Source organism: Psammomys obesus, unplaced genomic scaffold (genome assembly GCF_907164565.1).
Source record: "Psammomys obesus unplaced genomic scaffold, mPsaObe1.curated_primary_1811, whole genome shotgun sequence".
Taxonomy (NCBI): domain Eukaryota; kingdom Metazoa; phylum Chordata; class Mammalia; order Rodentia; family Muridae; genus Psammomys; species Psammomys obesus.
The window spans coordinates 47,200,870-47,222,780 of NW_026587216.1; the positions used below are offsets into that span (position 1 = coordinate 47,200,870).

General features: G+C 36.8%; 1 protein-coding gene across 1 annotated transcript in view; it reads right to left on the reverse strand.

The window, feature by feature from the left end:
* Window positions 1–21,911, reverse strand: part of Cnbd1 (cyclic nucleotide binding domain containing 1) — a 411,690-nt gene that overhangs the window by 86,069 nt on the left and 303,710 nt on the right. The window contains 2 exon segments of the mRNA XM_055603581.1: window positions 11,073–11,229; window positions 13,246–13,355. Coding sequence (XP_055459556.1) covers window positions 11,073–11,229; window positions 13,246–13,355 — 267 coding nt within the window.

Genomic DNA, 21,911 nt, shown 5'->3' on the forward strand with positions numbered 1-21,911 from the left:
CAAAACCATACAATGGAAAAAAGATAGCATCTTCAACAAATGGTGCTGGTCCAACTGGATGTTTACATGTAGAAAAATGAAAATAGATCCATACTTATCACCCTGCACAAAACTGAAGTCCAAGTGGATCAAAGACCTCAACATAAAACCAGACACATTAAATCGGCTAGAAAAAAAAGTGGGGAATACCCTAGAACTCATTGGTACAGGAGAAAACTTCCTGAACAGAACACCAACAGCACAGGCTCTAAGAGCAACAATCAATAAATGGGACCTCATTAAATTGAAAAGCTTCTGTAAAGCAAAGGACACCATCATCAAAACAAAGCGACTGCCTACAGATTGGGAAAGAATCATCACCAACCCTTTATCTGACAGAGGACTCATAGCCAATATATATAAAGAACTAAACAAGCTGAAAAGCAACAAACCAAGTAATCCACTTAAAAAATGGGAACAGAGCTAAAGAGAGAATTCTCTGTAGAGGAATATCGAATGGCAGAGAAGCACTTAAAGAAATGCTCAACCTCATTAGCCATTAGGGAAATGCAAATCAAAACAACCCTGAGATTTCACCTTACACCCATCAGAATGGCCAAGATGAAAAACTCAAGGGACAACACATGCTGGAGAAGTTGTGGAGAAAGGGGAACCCTTCTCCACTGCTGGTGGAAATGTAAACTGGTACAACCACTCTGGAAATCAATCTGGCGCTTTCTCAGACAACTAGGAATAGCGCTTCCTCAAGATCCAGCCATACCACTCCTAGGCATATACCCAAAAGAGGCTCAAGTACACAAAAAGGACATTTGCTCAACCATGTTTGTAGCAGCTTTATTTGTAATAGCCAGGAGCTGGAAACAACCCAGATGCCGCTCAACTGAAGAATGGATGCAGAAACTGTGGTACATTTTGGTACATTTATACAATGGAGTATTACTCAGCAATGAAAAATAAGGAAATCATGAAATTTGCAGGTAAATGGTGGGACCTGGAAAGGATCATCCTGAGTGAGTTGTCCCAGAAGCAAAAAGACACGCATGGTATATACTCACATATAAACATACAATATAGAATAAACCCACTAAAATCTGTACATCTAAACAAACTAAGCAAAAGAGAGGACCCTAACTAAAATGTTCAATCCTCATCCTGAAAGGCAAAGAGGATGGACATCAGAAGAAAAAGAAAATAGGAAACAACCTCGGAACCTGCTACAGAGGGCCTCTGAAAGCCAGAAGAAAACAGGAAACAACCTTGGAACCTGCCACAGAGGGCCTCTGAAAGCTTCTGCAGTATAGACTGTCAAAGCAGATGCTGAGCCTGATGGCCAACTGATGGGCAGAGTGAATGGAATTTTATGTAAGAAGTGGGAAATAGTAAGAGCTGGAGGGGATGGGAACTCCACAAGGAGAGCAACAGAACAAGATAATTTGAGCACAGGGAACTTCCCAGAGACTCATACTCCAACCAAGGACTATTCGTGGAGATGACTTGGAACCCTGCACAGATGTAGCCCATGGCAGTTCAGTGTCCAAGTGGGTTCCATAGTAATGGAAAGAGGGACTGCCTCTGACATAATCTGATTGGCCTGCTCTTTGATCCCCTCCCCCTGAGGGGGGAGCAGCCTTACCAGGCCACAGTAGAGGACAATGCAGCCACTTTTGATGAGAACTGATAGACTAAGATCAGAAAGAAGAGGAGAACCACCCTTATCAGTGGTCTTGGGGAGTGGCATGCATGCAGAAAGGGGAGGGAGGGTGGGATTGGCAGGGGAGGAGGGAGGGGCTTATGGGGGGATACAAAATGAATAAAGTGTAATTAATAAAAAATTAAAAAATAAAAAAATAAAAATAAAAAATAATGATAATAAGAAAAAAAGAAATAAAGAAAAAAGAAAGAAAGGAAGGAAGGAAGGAAGGAAGGAAGGAAGGAAGGAAGAAAGGAAGGAAGGAAGGAAGGAAGGAAAAAAGAAAGAAAGAAAGAAAGAAAGAAAGAAAGAAAGAAAGAAAAAAAGAAAGAACATTTATGAGAGAGATTAAGGGGAACAACAAGGGTAGAAAGGATAAATGTATATAGAATGAAATTTTCAAAATGTAATAAAAATATTTGTAAAAGAAAGAAAGTATAGACAATCAAATTCAAATGATCAGTGGCTGATTTGTTAAGGTTAATCATTTTAGTAACATCATTTAGAAAGTATTAATTTAATTGAATTATGTTTATTGTATGTGGATAATTCTGTAAGTAAAGTGATTTTGTCCTTTTTCTTACAATACACATTACAGTCAATTAAATAATTTCCTAAGAAGATGAATTATATTAAATATTAGCAACCAATAATAGTGTCTTATGAGAAAACTATCAGAGAAGATCACTGTGACATAAGATAAAATAGTGTACATTACTCACAAAAAAGACAGTTCATTGGTTATCTTTCTTAGAGTAAATAATTGTTGGGCAAACTGTTGTTTAAATTCTTTCTTTTGAATTAATCATTTTACAAAGGATTTAGAGGTATATTTACAAAATAACATAAACAAGCCAAATTTTAAATATGACATAATAAAAACACAATATTAAAGAGACTTGGAAATCAATCTGGTTCTTTCTCAGACAATTAGGAATAGTGCTACTTCAAGATCCAGCAATACCACTCCTAGGCAAATATCCAAAAGATGCTCAAGTGTACAACAAGGACATTTGCTCAACCATGTTTATAGCAGTTTAATTTGTAATAACCAGAACCTAGAAACAACCCAGATGTCCCTCAGCTGAGGAATGGATACAGAAATTGTGGTACATTTACACAATGGAATACTAAATTAAACAATTAAACAATAAATAAAACAATTAAAGCACTTAAAAACAAGGAAATCATGAAATTTATAGGCAAAAGGTGGGAACTAGAAAAGATCATCCTGAGTGAGGTATCCAAGAGCAGAGAGACACACTTGGTATATACTCACTTATAAGTGGATATTAGACATATAATATAGGATAAACATACTAAAATCTGTTCACCTAAGTAAGCTAAGCAAGAAGAGAGACTCTGGGTAAGATGATCAATCCTCACTTAGAAAGGCAAACAGGAAGGACATCTGTTGTTAGGATAAAATATCCTGATAAAAAGTAAGTCATAAGAAACAGGGTTTATTTGGCTCACCACTCTAGGATGCAGTCCACCGTGGGAGAGAAGACGCAGACGCAGAAGCATGGGCGAACTGGTCACCTCATGTTCTCATTCAGAAGAGGAGCAATACATTCATGTGCGCTAGTGCTCAGCCTCCACAGTCCATTTCATGCAGTTCAGAATTTCTCATCCAGAAAATGCTTTCACCTACAGTTATGGTGCATCTCCTTACCTCAATTAATTTATCAAAGTAATATCACACAGACATTTTCGGAGGCTAACCTTGTGTTTGTTGCTTTGGTTGTTTGGTTGGATTTTTTGTTTTTGGTGTGTGTGTGTGTGAGTGTGTGTGTGTGGGGGGGTGACAGGGTTTCCATGTGTAACCTGGATGTTCTGGACTCACTTCATAGACCCGACTAGCCTCAAACTCACAAGAATCCACCTACCTCTGCCTCCCAAGTGCACCACCATCTATCTCTTGGCTTCAAACAGGCTAATCTTAATGCAGGCAGTCCATCAAAAGTGAGCCTAGAGCCTTGATTTCCAGCTCTTGAGCTAAAAACTTATACTACCCATCACAATATAAATTACAATTACATGTTTATAAAATTATATTTGTACATGAACAGTTTTATTATCAGTGTAAGTATATAGAACTGTAAACTTCACATAGAAAGTTTATTTTATATTAACTTAACCTAAAATTAAGTTTAGAAATAAAAGATTTTCTCCACCCTCGGGATTGCTCTGATTTTTATATCTGATCAATATTATTTTTTATTTAAGTAACAAGATATTCTGATTATAGCTTCGTAATTTCTTATTAATGGAGTTTTCATTATTTCTTATTTTCTATAATTATAATTATTAAGCATCAAAGCATTTTCCAAATTAAAATAAGGTACCCATAGTTTATATAACCTATCGAGCAAAAGTTCCTTGCCTAAAATAAATCTATCGTTAAGGTGTTAACAAGACTGAAAAGTCAAAATCGTCAAAAGATAGGGATTACATTTGAACGAATTATTGTACGAAAATGCTTTATATCCGCAAAAGCAATAAAAACAGCAAGGTCTCTGCTTGTAATAATTTCTTAAAGCAAAGTCCTTTGGTGGTATATTTTAAGTTATGGGCTAGGCAGTCAGAATCAGATATTGAATTCAACAACATATGTAGGAGTTGGCTTCCTTAATCCATTGATTTAACACTCCCATGAATCATGGTAGGTAAAAGCACTATTGGACATTAATCATCAACTTAGGAAAGATAAAGTTTCTAAAATTAATTGTTTTTATTATCTTGAAAGAAAAATAAGAAACATTTAAACCTTCACTTTTATTTTAAAATATGTAAGCTCTGTTTTATTGCTGGAATAATCCATTCAGCTGGGCACTTGACAAAGTCACTCTGTAGTTAGGATTCTGATATAATTATAATTATGCAGAGAAGGGAAATGAAGAACAAATAATTTTACATATTTCCTTAAAGAAACCTGCTCTCTAGCCATACATGCTGATCTTGTAATCCCAGTTCTTGGGATGCTGGGGCTTGAGGTCACAGTGGGTAACTTGGACTACATAGAAAATCCTGCCCAAAACAGAAAAAAAAAATGAGATATGAAAAATGAGGAAGAGGGGGACAAGGGGAAGAAAAGGAAGAGAAGAAAGAATAAAAGGAGAGGAAAAGAGGAGGGGAAATAAATGAAGGAGAGAAGGCAAACATAAGCAAAAAAAGGAAAGAAGCTGATTCTATTGTAGAGAACATTGGGGTCACTTGACCTGAGAGCCTGTGCATCTAGGAAAGGGTTTAGATGATTATGAATTTCACATTCACAAAACATTTGAATCTATCACATCATTTATGAAATTCATGTTTCATGAAGAAATAAACCGTATCCACAAATCTAGAGAAAACTATCACATATCAATTGATCTTATTATAATATTAAGAATGAAAACAGGCATGGTGATGCATGCTTTTATTCTCAGCACTATGAAGGCAGAGGCAGAATGCTCTAAATGAGTTCAAAGCCAGCCTGCTTGATCTACATAATGAGCTTCAGGACTTCAAGGACTACATTCAGAGACCTTGTTTCAAAAAGAGGAAAAAGAAAAAGAAAAAAAAAACTTAAAAAAGAAGAGAAAGAAAAAAAACATTAAAAGCTTTACTAAATAGAAGTTTCAGGATTTCAGTAATCTAAGAAATAAATGGAAAAAGAGTACCCAGGTTAAAATGATCAATCCTCACTTAGAAAGACAAATGGGATGGACATTAGAAGTAGGAGAAAACAAGAAACAGGACAGGAGTCTACCACAGAGGTCCTCTGAAAGACTACCTAGCAGTGTATCAAAGCAGATGCTGAGACTCATAACCAAACCTTCAGCAGAGTGCAGGGAATCATAAGAAAGAAGGGGGAGATAGAAAGACCTGGGGAGGATAGGAGCTCCACTAGGACCAAATATATCTGGGCCCAGGGGTCTTTTCTGAGACTGATTCTCCAACCAAGGACCATGCATGGATATAACATAGAACCCTTGCTCGGATGTAGCCCATAGCAGCTCATTATTGAAGTGGGTACCCTAGTAAAGGGAACAGAGACTGTCTCTGACATGAAATCAGTGGCTGGCTCTTTGACCTCCCCCCACCCCCCGACAGAGAAGCATCCTTGCTAGTCCACAGGGGAAGACATTGCAGCCAGTCCTAATGAGACCTGATTAGTTAGGGTCAGATGGAAGGAGAGGAGGACCTCTCCTATCAGTGAATTTAGAGAGAGGCATGGGAAGAGATGAGGGAGGGTAGGAGGAAGGGGGTACAGCTGGGATGCAAAGAGAATAAAATGTAATTAGGTAAAAAAATAAAAACAATTAATTAAAAAAAGAAAATCATAGAATTAAAGAAATCATAAAATACAAACAAAAGAAACCATTTATTTGTAGACCAAATTTTAGAATCATAAAGCTTTTTTACTGGATTAACTATTTTCAGCATTATCTCTGCTTATAAAATCTAGTTTGTACTGTTATTATGGTATTTAAGAACTTGATAATGAGCTGGACATGGTGGTTCTTGCTTGTAACTCCTCACTCAGAGAGGCAGAGACAGGCAGATCTCTGTGATTTCAAGGCCACCCTCTCCTCCCAAGTGAGTCCAAGATAGCTAAAGATACAGAGAGAAACACCATCTTGGAGGGGGAAAAAAAAAGAACTTGATGTTAGTGACTGACATTACAGACCATCTCAGACTTTTTAAAAGTGTCTGAGAATCAGTAAATATACAAATAAAAAGAATTTTCAATTTCTCCAGTGATGATCAGAGATAATAACTGAAAATATCTAAAATATCATGGAAATATTCATCTTCATAATGAGAAAACTCATTGAACTTCAAGTGGAATAAACTGAAGATATCCTCAAATAGACACATCAGGATGCAAAACACAAGCTTTGGAAGCAGCACAAAGAAAGTGACCCATTATGTAGAGAAGTTAATGAATAATATTATATATCAATAAGCCTTATTATAAGCTATAGTAGGCAGAAGGCAAAGAGAGAACATGCTGGAAAATGTTTGGACAGAGCATGTCAGCCAAGAATTCTAACAAGCATTATCTTCAAAATGATTGAGAAATAAAGCAGCCCTAGATAATGACTGAGAAAACATGTCACCTGCAAAGTTAGTTTACCAAAAATAGCATGATTAAAAAAATAGCATAATGCCGAGCCAGGAAACAAACATATTATGTACTTACTTATATGTGAATATTAGCTGTTAACTAAACACTAATCATGCTATAATCCACAAGCCCAGAGAGGCTAAGGAAGAAGGGGAGCTCAAAGGAGGATGCATAGAAGTCCCTGAGAAGGAGAAACAGAACAGATTTTGTAGTGGACTAGGGGCCGGTGGGCATGGGAACAGGAGTGATTGGGGTTGGGTGTGTGGAAGGGTTGAACAGAGAGAGCACTTGGAGAGACAACTGAAATTAGAGGGCATTTGGAAGGCGATATAAAAATCTAGTGCAGTGTAAACTCCCTGAAATCTATGTGAGCAACCCTAGGGAAGCCTCCTCATGGAGGACGCAAAGCCAGAACTGGCTTATGTGACCAAACAAGGCTCTGAGCAGTTGGACTGGGACATCTACCAAGCCACAGCACCGTTGACCTACAATCTGTCCTGCCTGCAAGCTGTGCTGGGATAAAGGTGGTGCAGAACTTGTGGGTGTGGCCAACCTATGATTTGTCCAAGTTGAAGCTCTCTAGAAATGAGAGAGACAGCCCAGGCATGACAATGCTTGGATGGCCAGGAACCAGGGGCAGGACAGCCCAGAGACACAGGATAGAACCAAATGTGACTGCCAAGAAGAGTCAGAGAAATAATTCCTAATGATATTCTGCTATACTCATAGATAGGTGCCTAATTAGTTGTTAGCAGAGGCAGAAACCAGCAATTGATGGTAGCAGATGCATAGACACACTAGGCAGACCCAGGGAAAACCTCACTGGGGGGGGAAGAGGAAGGACTGAAGGACCTATAGGGAAAGAGGACACCACAAGAACACAGCCCACAGAACCAAATAACCAGGACTCATAAGGGCTCACAGAGACTGAAATGACAAACCCCAACCCTGTGTGGGTCTGAGCTATGTCTTCTGTATCTGCTTTATGCTTGGGTAGCTTGGTATTCTTGTTGGACTCCCAACAGTGGGAATGGGGATGTCGCTGACTCTATGTTCATGTTTGGAACCTTTCCCTTCTGCTGGGTAGCCCTTGTCCAGCCTAATACAAGGGTTTGTGCCTACTTATTACACCTTGTTAGGCCAGGGATTGGTGGATATCCCTGGAAGGCTTGCCTTTTTATTTTTAATCTAATTTTATTTTATATTTTATTTTATTTTATAGAAGGAGTGGATCTGAGGGAGAAGGGTGGTATGGTGAGGAACTGGGAGTTGTGGAGGAAAAGGAAACTGCAGTTGGGATGTAATGTATAAGAGAATACAAAAGAGAAATAAAAAAGTATAAACTGATGGTTGTATGCTCATCCCTTAATAGGATATTTATACTGCTTCCTTTTGTAAGGCTCAAAGAGCATTTTCGAAGACAGGGGAAAAAGTGATGTAAGACGTGAAATAAAGGGAAAGTATGGTGAAACCGTCCTTGGGTCGTGACTCACTCGTTAGAATCATGATCCCTTGACAGCCTAGATTTTTCTGCACTTGGCCTGCATTAAACTATGAAGAGTCAGTCACGGATAAGGGAGTTGTTCACAGATCCTTGCCACTTCCTTGGTAACTTTTGGCTCTTGGTAGATGTTGGAAGACAAGGAGTTACCTACTGGTGAGCTGCTGAGCCTTCAATTGACAGTTCCAAAGCCACAGCCATGAGGATCGCAGTGTTTAAACTCAAGGGCCCATAAAACAAAGCCGCACAGAAGAGACTTGTACTCAGAACCTGAGTTGGACTGGGTTTGGAGGAATATGTGAGATGGTACAAGGCGAGGGGGATCACAACACATTGTGTAAGTGTACGTAACTGTCGAACAACAGACTGTATTTAGAACAATAGTTTTAAAGAAACTAATTTTGGATGAATAGTGTCTCCATGCTACAATACTTGCCTACTCTATTTAGAGCCCTACGTTCCATACCCAGCACCATCCAGGCCCCAAGGACAAGCAGCCATCCACACAAACTACATGTTAAAGATCCCTTTCCATGTGTAAATATGTTCCTTTCACGCATTACTTTACTAGAACTATTTTTGCTTTTTAGGTGTACCTTTAACTCTCTCGAAATAAAACATAAAATACTTAGAATGAAAACACATAAATGTATTCTGCCATAGAGTTATTATTTTGTTTCCTTATAAAATTTGGGAAAATATAGTTTCTAGTCATAGCCTCCCTAGGGACTAATGAATCAAGTAAATAGCATGACAGTAGCCTTGTGAAAGCAGTCTGAAAATAAATGAACTATAGAATAAATTTTAGAAGATGAATAGCATGCACACCAACAATTTAATCCCTGCACCATGCCATCTATTTAAATTTGATCTGCCAGGAGGCAAAAGAGATCCTAACACATGCTAGAAAGAAAGATATTCATGGGTTTGATGATTAATTTTATGTGTAATTTGACAGGGCTAAGGAATTCTCAGATGTATGGTGAAAAGTCCTTCCAGGTATATGCATTAGGATGTCCCTAAAAGGGACTGGCATCTGAATTAGAAGAATGTATAAGGAAAACATAGTCACCAAAGTTAAAAGATAAAATTCAATGCTCCTGAGCATTGAATATGTCTGCTCAGCACTGCAAAGACAGATAAGGGGTGAATTCTCTCTTTTCTGGTAGCTCTGATTTTTGTCTCCCTCCTTAATCTGGGGCATATGGTTTGTCATGCACGAAGGAAACAGATTCTCAAATATTCATGGACTAGAACTTAATAAACTTCCCCCACTACATTCACAGCACACACACACACACACACACACACACACACACACTCACACACACACACTCACACACACTCACAATTTTCAGATCTTTGGTCATGGACCAGCTCTGAAACATTTCTACCAACAGCTTCAGTTAGTTCTGTTTCTCAGGGAAGCCCCGAGTGACAGTAACGTGAAATTTTTATTTATGTAAAAGAAGACCCTGTGTATTTATGTACACTAGTAATATTACTATTGAAAGAAAAAACATGGTTGAGCGTGGTGACGCACCCCTGTAATCCCAGCACTCGGGGAGGCAGACGCAGGTGGCTCTCTGTGAGTTTGAGGCCAGCCTGGTCTACAAAGTGAGTCTAGGACAGCTAAAGCTACACAGAGAAACCCTGTCTTAAAAAAACAAAACAAAGCAGAGCAAAACAAAATGCTTGAAAGAAGAAAAAAAAAACATGCAATATATCTAGTGACAAATACATTTTTAACTGAAAGTTAATAGCTGCTGTTAAGTGATCTTTAACTTCCAGGGAGGTGTATTTGAATGCCACGGAGGGTAAGAAAACCAGCACATACCATTCCAAAGGCATACCTTTTAAAAAGAGACACATGAATTTGGATTAGCCTTCTGCTTTGAATAAGATTTTAGCAAGCATAGGTTGCACATTCTCCACGAAACTCAGAAATACTCAAAATTTGGGATCCAAGCATTCTGTCCCTTTGAGATAATTTAAGAAAAAGTTGTACCTGTTTTACTGTTCAGAAATGTCTCCTTTTTCATTATTTCACCAGTGTATGAAATTCTCTAGTTTTAATGTATGGAGGACCCCTGAAAATCTTACTGTGTTATTGCTTTGTCATGATTCATTTGAGCTTATACCAAGTTGCATGTCTTAATTTGTGATGGCATCATTATTCCTTTATTATTACTAGCCTTAAAGTTCCAATGGTAAAATTACATATTGCAAATTATAGGTATGTATGTATATGTGTAAGCACATCTGTGTTCATGTGTGTATGTGCATGCACATACATGCATGTGCTTTTACATGTGAGTGTGCATGTGTACATGTATATTCATGTGTACATTCTCATATGTGTATGCATGTGTATGTGCATGTGTGGGTCTTTGTACATTAACCATTAAACATATTTAACCTCATTCAAATTCATGAAAGGAACACCATAAATATAGCATAAAACATCCATGTAAAATCAGGGCTGCTACATTTAACACTGCCTTGTGAATTATCAAAACTAGTAATTTAAAACAAGACTTTTAAAACATGGCTAATATAATTTGAAAGTAGCAAAACTGAATCAGAACAATGTAAGGAGGCATCTCTCTTTCTGCATTACAGTCTATAATTTATCTTGTGTATCTCCTGCCCCTATTACATACATATCCACAGTCACATGTATGTCCCAGTTTATCACCTAAAACACCTGACCTTTTTAAAGCTCCAACTGATTAAATGGCACTTCAGTTAAATAACATTTATGCATTTACCAAGTATATCCTTGTCTTCGATAATTGCCATATTCACTTCTTGTCCAGTAATAATTGTGCATGAGAAGGGATCTTGAAGAAGAATGCTGATCTCACCAAAGGATTCCTTCTCCTTAAGTCTACCCATATAAACAAGTTTCTTAACTTTTTGCTGCAAAAGGTATGGACAAAAGAGGCTTCATGGAATTATTCACATAATCATTATTATCAGAAACTCAGTTATTCATAAAGCATTTAGCTGAAATCATTTGGCAATACAATTAATTGCAATCACAGAAAACACTTACATTTTTATTTTATTCATTTTATATTAAAGCAGTAATACACTCAAGAACATTCCAGTGTGCACAGACAGCTGGCGACGCTGTCATTTAGTTATACATATATTGCACTATTTTAAACTTTGTTTATTCAGAGTAGATATGAGAGTGTTGATGATTGATGATGAAAATGAAGACGATGAAGAAGATGATGATGAAGACATGCCTGTAGAGGAGTGAGGAAAACTTAGTATTCATTCTTTCCTTTATCAGGCTCAATGGTAAGTGCCTTTATGAGCTGGTCCACCTAACTCCCATGTATTGCAATTTTGAATAGTTTAAGATGTCTGAGAGATGTTGACTAGTTCAAGTTTTCAAAGCCCCTAGAATATTACTTTTTGTGGCAAGAGTGAAACTTAACCATATTCTGTGAACTACCAATTGTGATAGACTTCCAAGTTCAGTTGGAAGATACAGATATTGGAGTAACTGCAATGATAAAAATAACTGTAATTAACTATTGGGTTCACTAAGATAGAAATTCTCTCTTGTCTTTGTTCTTTTATTGTGTGTGCATGTTTCCTGGAAGTTAATCCCAGATCTTTGTACATATTACAAGTGTTCTTTCATTAAGCCGTATCTCCAAAGATTATGTTTTCTTAGTAAAAATTGCGATTTTAATTCAATAATCGAATAATTTGTTTTAAATCAGGCATCTTGTGGGGAAGACTTTACAACAGTTTCAGTACAGGTGGTTCTGAAGAGGATGAAGATAACGTTTCTGGGAGACTTAATCAGTATTAAAACTAAGATGATCGGGTAGCAGTAAGCAATGAAAATCAAGAAGAGGCCTTTGACAGGCACTTGGACAAGGAGGATGTCATTAGAAGTGTGTTAAAGTCAAGTCAACAGCTTAAACGTTTGCCATTTCTGCAAATAGAAAATTTTTACCTTGAATATTATGAAAAAGTCAGAGCATAAATCAGTTTCTATATTTAATTAAATTCTATTAAATACTATTAGAGGAATAATCATTCATTCTTCTTCCTTTACTCTGACTGCTTTTGGCCTGGTTACTGAAAGTGAAAGGAGTAGATTGTGCTCTTCAGGGTTGATGTTTGCACACCTCCTATTAAGATTCAAACAATCCCACTTACCGTTGGTCTTCTTTCACTCTGTGTGGCAGTTCATTCTCTAAGTCTATGTTTCCATTCAGTCATCAATGGACATTTAAATTGCGTCTAGTTCAGGGACTGTGAGGATTAGTGTGAGTCTCTGTGTAGACACATTTCTTTTCCTTCCTCACTAAAAATAGCTACAGGGAAAGGTAGGTGCTATGGTAAAGTTCCTATAACCAGGTATGGTAGGCTAGGGTCAGACAGCAGGGGAGGACCACCTCCGCCCCATCAGGGGACTAGGAAAGGGGCATTGGGGAGAAGAGGGAGGGAGGGTGGGACAGGGAGGTGGTGAGGGAGGGGGCTACAGCTGGGATACAAAATGAACAAAGTATAGTAAGTAGCAAAATAAAAAAAAATTAAAAGTAAAGAGACCATTTAAGGCAAGAAAAAAGTTCATTTAACCCTTTCTGTTCTGTTGTGGTAGTATCTTGCTGTGGTTATGAATTCCATTTCTCTGACAAAGAACATGAAGTACCTTCCATTAGGATTATTGGTCATTTTGCAGCTTATATGTCAACATATCTTATTCCTATTCCATATGTTTCATTTCTGAATCTTACAGCTAATTATGAAAATAAACCCAGTAAAAGTTCCCCAAATAATTCAACTGTTAAATATAGATTCTCAAACAAAAGAAGATGATGTTCAATATGCATAAGGAATGTTATCTATCATCTTTGTTCATTAGAGTAGTTAATTAATAAAGTAAGCAAATAAGTTGAAACTCACCACTTTGTTTGCTTGTAGATCCATAAGTCCCACAATATTTCTATAAATGTTGCAGTATCCAGAAATAATAAAACCCACAAATGAAATGACAGTTCCACTTTCAACTAATACTGAAAATAAGAGAGAAAGAGAGAGACTTTACGCTTCTGGCATAAAATAATTTTGTATATTTTGACAAGAAAAATTATCCTACTTGACTCGATAACTCTTTATGGTCACTTTCTGAATAGATGCTACTTTATAGAAATTACTTCTCCCTCCAAAAAAAGAGAAACTCATTTTGCAGAATTTTGGCTTACCATTTGAAATAGAGTTACAGTTCCACTATTCTATTAAATACCAAATTTCCCTAGTGTAGATACTCATGTTCAAGGACATGGATAATGTAGTAGAACTGAAATCGAGTTTGCTAGGAAAGAACCAAAATATTAGATACTGGAAAAGTCCTTTTCTATTTATATATCATCAGAAACTTTTTTATTTACCATTTTATATGCACTTGATTTTTTTAAGTAAAGCTGCAAAAAGAAAGTTTGCTTTGTTGTTGGGTAATTAGAACAAGAATCAATATAAGACAGGATTGGGTCCTTTCCAAGTAATTCAGCAATCCAGCAGAAGTATGGCTGCCTCTCATTTGTGACAGGGAGCCTTTGCTTGCTCACCCATTCTTAGGAATGCCTTGAGAAGTAGCTGTGGTACAGCCCAGCCTATGTGTATGTATCTGCAATGTAAGGACGCTTTAGAACAAGATAATGTGTCTGCCGACTGCGTCACCTCTCCCTCTCTTCTCCCGTATGTTAGATAGGACCATATAAAACGTTCTCACTAATGGAATTTAAGAAGAAATAATGTTTGTTCTTTCAAGAAAAGTGATTTTTAAGAAGGAAAAAAAAGGAAACTATAAATATGTACTACAATAGAAATAAACCCTGGAGGGGCTTTGTCAGGAAGGTAGTTGTATACTTGTATTTTCTGGTACAGGAGATGAGGAGGAGTCTTTGGAAGCACCTACCTGCACCATTTGATGAATTCTATGGTAAAAATACTTCTAGGTGCTGGAGAGATGCCTCAGTATTTAGAGAGTTTTGGTTATTTTTACCCCTATCAGGTGGCTCTCAACCATCTTTAACTCCGGTTCCTGGGAAGTGTAACATATCTGACTGTCTTGAGCTCCTGTGCTAAACTGTTTGTACACACACAGGTCCACACACAGCAGGTTTAAAGTAAATCTTTAAAAATTGTTTCTAATGTGTCTAATTTCAAACTGTCATAGAGTTTGAATAGTGAGCCCCACTTTTTAACAATGAGCTCTCCAGACTCCATATCATCATCTGGAACCAGCAACTTTCTGAATACATTATTGGTTCTAAGTAAAGGCTCTCAGGGCATGCTGGCCTGAGGTGAAGCCTTCTCAGCTAGTTCCTATGTATTCTTATGCAATTCACATAACCTCCCCAAGCTGTAGCTTTTGGCCTTCTTCCTTGAAGCCAGATGAGTGAGGTGAGACAGCAGAAAGACTGTTGGATTTTTCTTTTAATTTTTTTTTCTGAAGGTCTTGAAATGAATCACTTAAAAAGATCATAGGTAATACAGAGGGACCAGATCAACGTGATAGCATTAGAGAGTTTTAAACGAGCAATCATGATACATGAGGGTATTACTTGCCAATTATTTATTGCTTATTTTGTTGATCTATGCAAAACGTGATTTTTGCTTATGTATTTGTATCCTTTTCTCTTTCTAAATTTTTCTCATTAATCAAATTTATTCACTTTGTATCCACGCTGTAGCCCCCTTCCTCATCCCCTTCCAACCCCACACTCTCTTCCTCTTCTCCTCCTTTATCCCTACCCTAGTCCACTGATAGGGGAGGTCCTCCTCCCCTTCCACCTGACCCTAGCCTACCAGGTCTCATCAGGACTGGCTTAATTACCTTCCTCTGTGGCTTGGTAAGGCTGTTCCCCCCTTAGAGGGAAGTGATCATAGAGCCAGTCAATAAATTCATTTCAGAGACAGCCCCATTCCCCTAAATAGGAGCCCCACTTGGACACTGATTAAAAAAAATGACACACAGAGCTAAACAGAGAATTCTCAATGGATGAATATCAAATGGCAGAGAAACACTTAAAGAAACACCCAAAGTTCTTAGTTATCAGGGAAATGCAAATTAAAACAACCCTGAGATTTCACTTTATACCCATCAAACTGGCTAAGATCAAAAATTCAAGTGACAATACATGCTGGAGAGGATGTGGAGAAAGGGGAACCCTCCTCCACTGCTGGTGGGAATTCAAACTTGGACAACCACTTTGGAAATTAATCTGGTGCTTTCTCAGACAATTAGGAATAGTGCTATCTCAAGATCCAGCTCTACCACTCGTAGGCATATATCCAAAAGATGCTCAAGTATACAACAAGGACATTTGCTCAACCATGTTCACAGCAGCTTTATTCGTAATAGTCAGAATCTGGAAACAACCCAGATGTTCCTCAAAGAAGTAATGGATACAGAAATGTGGTACATTTACACAATGGAATACTACTCAGCAATTAAAAACAAGGAAATCATGAAATTTTCAGGCAAATGGATAGAACTAGAAAAGATCATCCTGAGTGAGGTAATCCCAGAAGATAAAGACACACATGGTATATACTAATATATGGTGTACTAAAATTTGTACACCTAAAGAAGCTAAGCAAGTAGGAGGACTCTGGGGAAGATGATCAATCCTCACTCAGAAAGGCAAATGGGATAGACATCAGAAGAGAGCAAAAACATGGAACAGGACAGGAGCCTATCACAGGGGCCTTTGAAAGAGCCTACTGATTGAGGTATCAAAGTAGAGGCTAAGATTCATAGCCACACTTTAGGCGGAGTGCAGGAAATCTTATGAAAGAAGGGGGAGATAGAAAGACCTGGAAGGGAGAGGAGCTCCACAAGGAGAGCAACAGAACCTAACGATCTGGGCCCAGGGATCTTTTATGAGACTGATAGTCCAACCAAGGACCATGCATGGAAATAACCTAGAACCTCTGCTCAGATGTAATTCATGGTGGCTAAGTGTAAGAGTTTTTCAAACCCAGAGGTTTCTTTGAAGTTTTTCTTCATGATTTCCTTTTTCAGATATTCCCATCTTTTTGTTTTGTGTATTTGTGCTATTTTTAGGGACAGGCATTCAGAGTTCTAATACACTGCACTCTGTCTGATACTGCTGCTCTCATTACATTGGCACTGGAAAATCTGGTCTTTGTAGAATTTCACGGTTAATTTTCCTCTTTCCTTTTTAAGTTTGAGTGTTGCTTTGTAATATGAATATTAATTTTAATATTAATTTCCCCTGTGATTGATGCTTTCTTTAGTAAATATGAAACGCACTTAGGTATGTCTGCTACAAAGTAAATACTGTACATGAATCTGTTATTATTACTGTAAATTTTGAACCTTGGGCTTTCTAGATATTAAAATGTGTCTAGAATCTTAATTTGAAATTCACCGAAGAATAAATATGATCATAACCAAGAGTCAGTATAAATCCAAAATTGTAGGCATATACCACGGATACTACAAAGCCATAAAGGATACAAAATGCTTTCTCTGAGGCATTAAATTATAACAAAGTAATTTGGACAAGGACTCTTATAAGATGTAAATGTTCTTATAAGATTGGGACTATTAGTTGATTAGACCAGTTATAACCTTTGTATTCATTTCTAATTCTGTTAGTTTTAAAACTCCTTTTAAAGTCAATGTTGAGCTTTAATTTTTTATTGTTTTATTCTCTTTTAACATTGTATCATTTGTTTCCTATTTCAAATCTAATAGACTATACTGGCTCTCTAACTGCTCTTAAATATTTATTTTCAGTTATATGTGCTTTTATTTTTTCCTAATATCCTATTCTAAAACAGCTTTTCATTTTGACAACTCTGATCTTTTCTTGTAGTGACAATTTTCTTCTTCACTGACCTGAACTTTGTCCTTATATTTTCTTTATAGACTTACATTTTACTTTTTATTTGCAAATACATAGTTAAGTCATTTTTCAGGTTTTTTTTTTTACTTTCAGATTATTGTACATAACACAATTTCACTATTTTATATATATGTTCAGGTATATAACACACTACATTATATAACTCCAGTTATATCCAATAAATTATAAAGCATGATTAATTTGGTGGAGTTTTTTCTTAATTTTTCTTAGAGATGGGCACAATTCCAAGCATTTAGGCACTGTACTGTCTGTCTTGATTATTAACATTACGAGCTATGTAATCACTATGGAAATGCAGCTCTGTATGTGTCTATAAGGGGATTTCTTGACTGGGTTAACTGAGGTGGAAAGACACATCCTAAATATGTTCAGCATCATTCCACGGGCTGGGGTTCTACACTGAGTAAAAGGAGACAGAAGCTGAGCGCTAATAGTCATTGCTGTCTGTTTTCTGATCCGTGATGGAATGTGAGCAGCCGTCTCAAATTATAAGCTGTTACTGCCACAATTTCTATGGAATGATAGGCTATGCCTTCAAATAACCCCTTCTTCCTTAACTTTCTTTTGTGAGGTATTTTGTTGCAACAAGACATGTAACAAATGCAGGATTGTTCTTCTGCTACCCTTTAAAAGATGCATTTTTTGTTTTTCTCATAGTATTGATGATTATCTATATTATTAAAATATCCCTAAAAGAGAGGTTTAAAAAAAGTCTGCTAAATATAGAGACCTCTCTATATCTGATAGCTTTAATCTTAACATTTTATTTTTTTTATTTTTACTTCTACTCATAATTTATATAACCTAATTAATTTATCAGCTTCTGAACTATAAAGATCATGACATTTCTCTGTAAAGCCTTTGAGTTGTTCATATACTCTGAGATTGGAAGAGCTTTTCACCACTCAGCTATCTCTTCAGACCACAATGCATCACACTTAACTATCTTTCTTAACTGCAAGGCTGTATGTCAATTCCATAAAATCTACTTTAGTTGGTTTTATTTTGTTTGTTTATTTATTAAAATGTTTTGAAACAATGTCTTTCTGTGTAGCTGTGGTGAGTCTGGAATTCATTCAAATGATGATGAAGCTGTTCTTGGCTTCATCATCATTTCTGCTTCCCTAACAATGAGATTATGGGTATTCACTGCCATACCTAGTGTGTAAGATCTATCTTAATGTTTTATTACTCCAATTTATCATCACCAGCTCCTCTCCAAACACCCTACTTTGAATAAATTTCACTTCAGACTTACTATGGAAATTGTTTTATTGCTGATGACTGTGCTTAAATCATTGTGACCAAAAGTATTTTAATGTATGCACTGATCATTTGCATACCTCCTTAACAAAGTGCTAGTGAAAAAGTCTAATATCATGGGGTAAGGGATGTAATTCATTGGTAGAATAGTTGCTGACTCTGCAGAGGATCTGGCTTTGATCCCTCACACTGAATATATAAATAAATATTACAATATATTGAAAAGTTATATACACAGCACAACCAAAGGTATTTATCCAAGATATGTCACATTAATACAATATTAAAAAATAAATGTAATTAATCATTTAAGAGATAAGAGAAAAATACAAAATTTTGTCAATTAATTCAGAAAGTAATTTAATTAAACATCTACATCTGGGTTGTAGCCCTTTTGAAGAATATCTAGCATGTTCAAGAACTTATGTTCAATCTCTAGACCTACAAAATAATAAAACAAAGTTTAAAATAAAGCTCAATAATTATCCAAGACAAAAATTTTCAGCAAATTGTTATAGAATGTAGTATCTATTTACAGGTAACAATAAACACTGAGAAAACAATTTCTTATTTAGAATAGAAACAGAAAAAAAATCCTGGTACTTGTTTTCTATATCTTACTGAAATTCATGAAAAAGTGATACAAGAAAAGGGTGTACAAAAAATTAATAAGAAATAGAGAAATAAAACTCTATTCTATGGTGTTGTTTATTTAGAAGATCTTTAAAAAGGTGGGCTAAAATTTTGAAACTATTCAGACATAGAAAGTAAGGTAAGCAATACAAAATTAGAATACAAAAGTCAATTACTTTCCAGTATACCAACAAAGAGCAATTTGAAATTAAAACAATACTATGTTTAAGGAGGTTATAGACCTTAGAAGTAAACTATTGCTGTTTTATTGTCATGTTGTCAAAGCACATGTTAAGTAACTGTTCTGCTCTCAACCATGGTCAGAGAAGCTTCTTTTTTTTAGGGAGTCATGATTGCTGAAGACATTCAGTGCTGGCAATAAGCAGCTTAGAATGTAGAGTCATGGATGGGATACCTACGTCACCCAACTCACACCCTACCAAGACACAGGACTATCTTGAAAGTTTGGGTAGAAAGAGTCTAAAGGCTGGAGGAGGGAAGGGGTGATACAAAACTCTGTCTTTTGGATAAGATATGGCTATTGCACTAGTTAACTCAGAGCAGCTGCGGCTACCTACACAAGATCAACCTACGTGAAAGCTCCAACCCAGGTTCAACACCTAGGCGAAAAGCTATTGGCAGCTGAGCACTTTTGAAACAGGGAAAGTCACTTTCCTCAGTGGTGAAAGATGGTGGTCACTGATTGGCTTCTTAAAACCCAGAAATTTAACCCAAATGGTTGAGCATTAGGGGAGCAAATCTTGAACTCAGTGAATTAAAACATAATAATAAAAGAAAAAAGAAAAAGAAAGAGGGCCTGAAGTTTGGAAGGAATTATGTTGAGAAGTTCCAGGTGAAATGAGGGTGAGTATGATCAAGATATAATATATGTATGTATATGTATATCTATATATTACATATATAATCTTTTCAAAAGTAAATATAAATTATTAACAACATTATATCATTTACATCTGCATCTCATCTAGGTGAAATATTTACCTCATAAAACTAATCAAAATATACAAGTGAGATAAGCTATAAATATGTACGAATCCACATATTATGTGTAAGTGATGAATGGTACCAAAGAAGTTCTAAATAAGTAGAGAGATATTTTACATCAATGAATAGAAACATACAATATTGCTTCTATGGCTGTTTTTTCCTAAGTCTCTAGATAAGAGACTCAGTTGTGATCATTAAAACTAATAATAAAAAATAAAAGTAAAATAGAAGAACATGAAGTTGGGAGGGAGCTCATTAAAACCACATGGTTATTTTGAGGATAATAACAAATTAGTTCAACATTTCTTAGAAAGATGCAAGAGACAGGAACATCAGCAAAATATTGAAAGAAAAGAGCAAATTAGGAAGAAAACACTGCTAAAGTTAAGACTTCTTTTTTTTTTTTTGTGGAACAGTTTATCACTATTTAACTTAAACAAAAGTTCCGTCATCTTTCAGTATAGTACAATATTACAATATTGCAGTACAGAATTATGCAAACTAAAAGACATCTTCACCTGCAGAAAATCTTATTGTCATTAAAGGAGCTAAGGAATAAAAACACACTAGAAAATTCTCCTGTGTTGCACTGCAGTAGTAAGCTTTGCAAACACTTGCTATCCACTGTTATTAGTAGCTCGGTGATGACAAAATATATTTTCTTTCTTTTTTTTCCAGCTCTTTTTTTATTAATTACACTTTATTCATTTTGTATCCCCCCATAAGCCCCTCCCTCCTCCCCTCTTGATCCACCCTCCCTCCCCTTTCTGCATGCATGCCACTCCCCAAGTCCACTGATAGGGGAGGTTCTCCTCTCCTTTCTGATCTTAGTCTATCAGTTCTCATCAAAAGTGGCTGCATTGTCCTCTACCATGGCCTGGTAAGGCTGCTCCCCGCTCAGGGGGAGGTGATCAAAGAGCAGGCCAATCAGATTATGTCAGAGGCAGTCCCTCTTCCCATTACTATGTAATCCATTTGGACACTGAACTGCCATGGGCTACATCTGTGCAGGAGTTCTAGGTTATCTCCACGAATAGTCCTTGGTTGGAGTATGAGTCTCTGGGAAGTTCCCTGTGTCAAATTATCTTGTTCTGTTGCTCTCCTTGTGGAGTTCCCATCCCCTCCAGCTCTTACTATTTCCCACTTCTTACATAAAATTCCATTCACTCTGCCCATCAGTTGGCCATCAGGCTCAGCCTCTGCTTTGACAGTCTATACTGCAGAGGCTTTCAGAGGCCCTCTGTGGCAGGTTCCGAGGTTGTTTCCTGTTTTCTTCTGGCTTTCAGAGGCCCTCTGTAGCAGGTTCCGAGGTTGTTTCCTATTTTCTTTTTCTTCTGATGTCCATCCTCTTTGCCTTTCAGGATGGGGATTGAACATTTTAGTTAGGGTCCTCTCTTTTGCTTAGTTTGTTTAGATGTACAGATTTTAGTGGGTTTATTCTATATTGTATGTTTATATGAGTGAGTATATACCATGCGTGTCTTTTTGCTTCTGGGACAACTCACTCAGGATGATCCTTTCCAGGTCCCACCATTTACCTGCAAATTTCATGATTTCCTTATTTTTCATTGCTGAGTAATACTCCATTGTATAGATGTACCACAGTTTCTGCATCCATTCTTCAGTTGAGGGGCTTCTGGGTTGTTTCCAGCTTCTGGCTATTACAAATAAAGCTGCTACAAACACGGTTGAGCAAATGTCCTTTTTGTGTACTTGCGCCTCTTTTGGGTATATGCCTAGGAGTGGTATGGCTGGATCTTGAGGAAG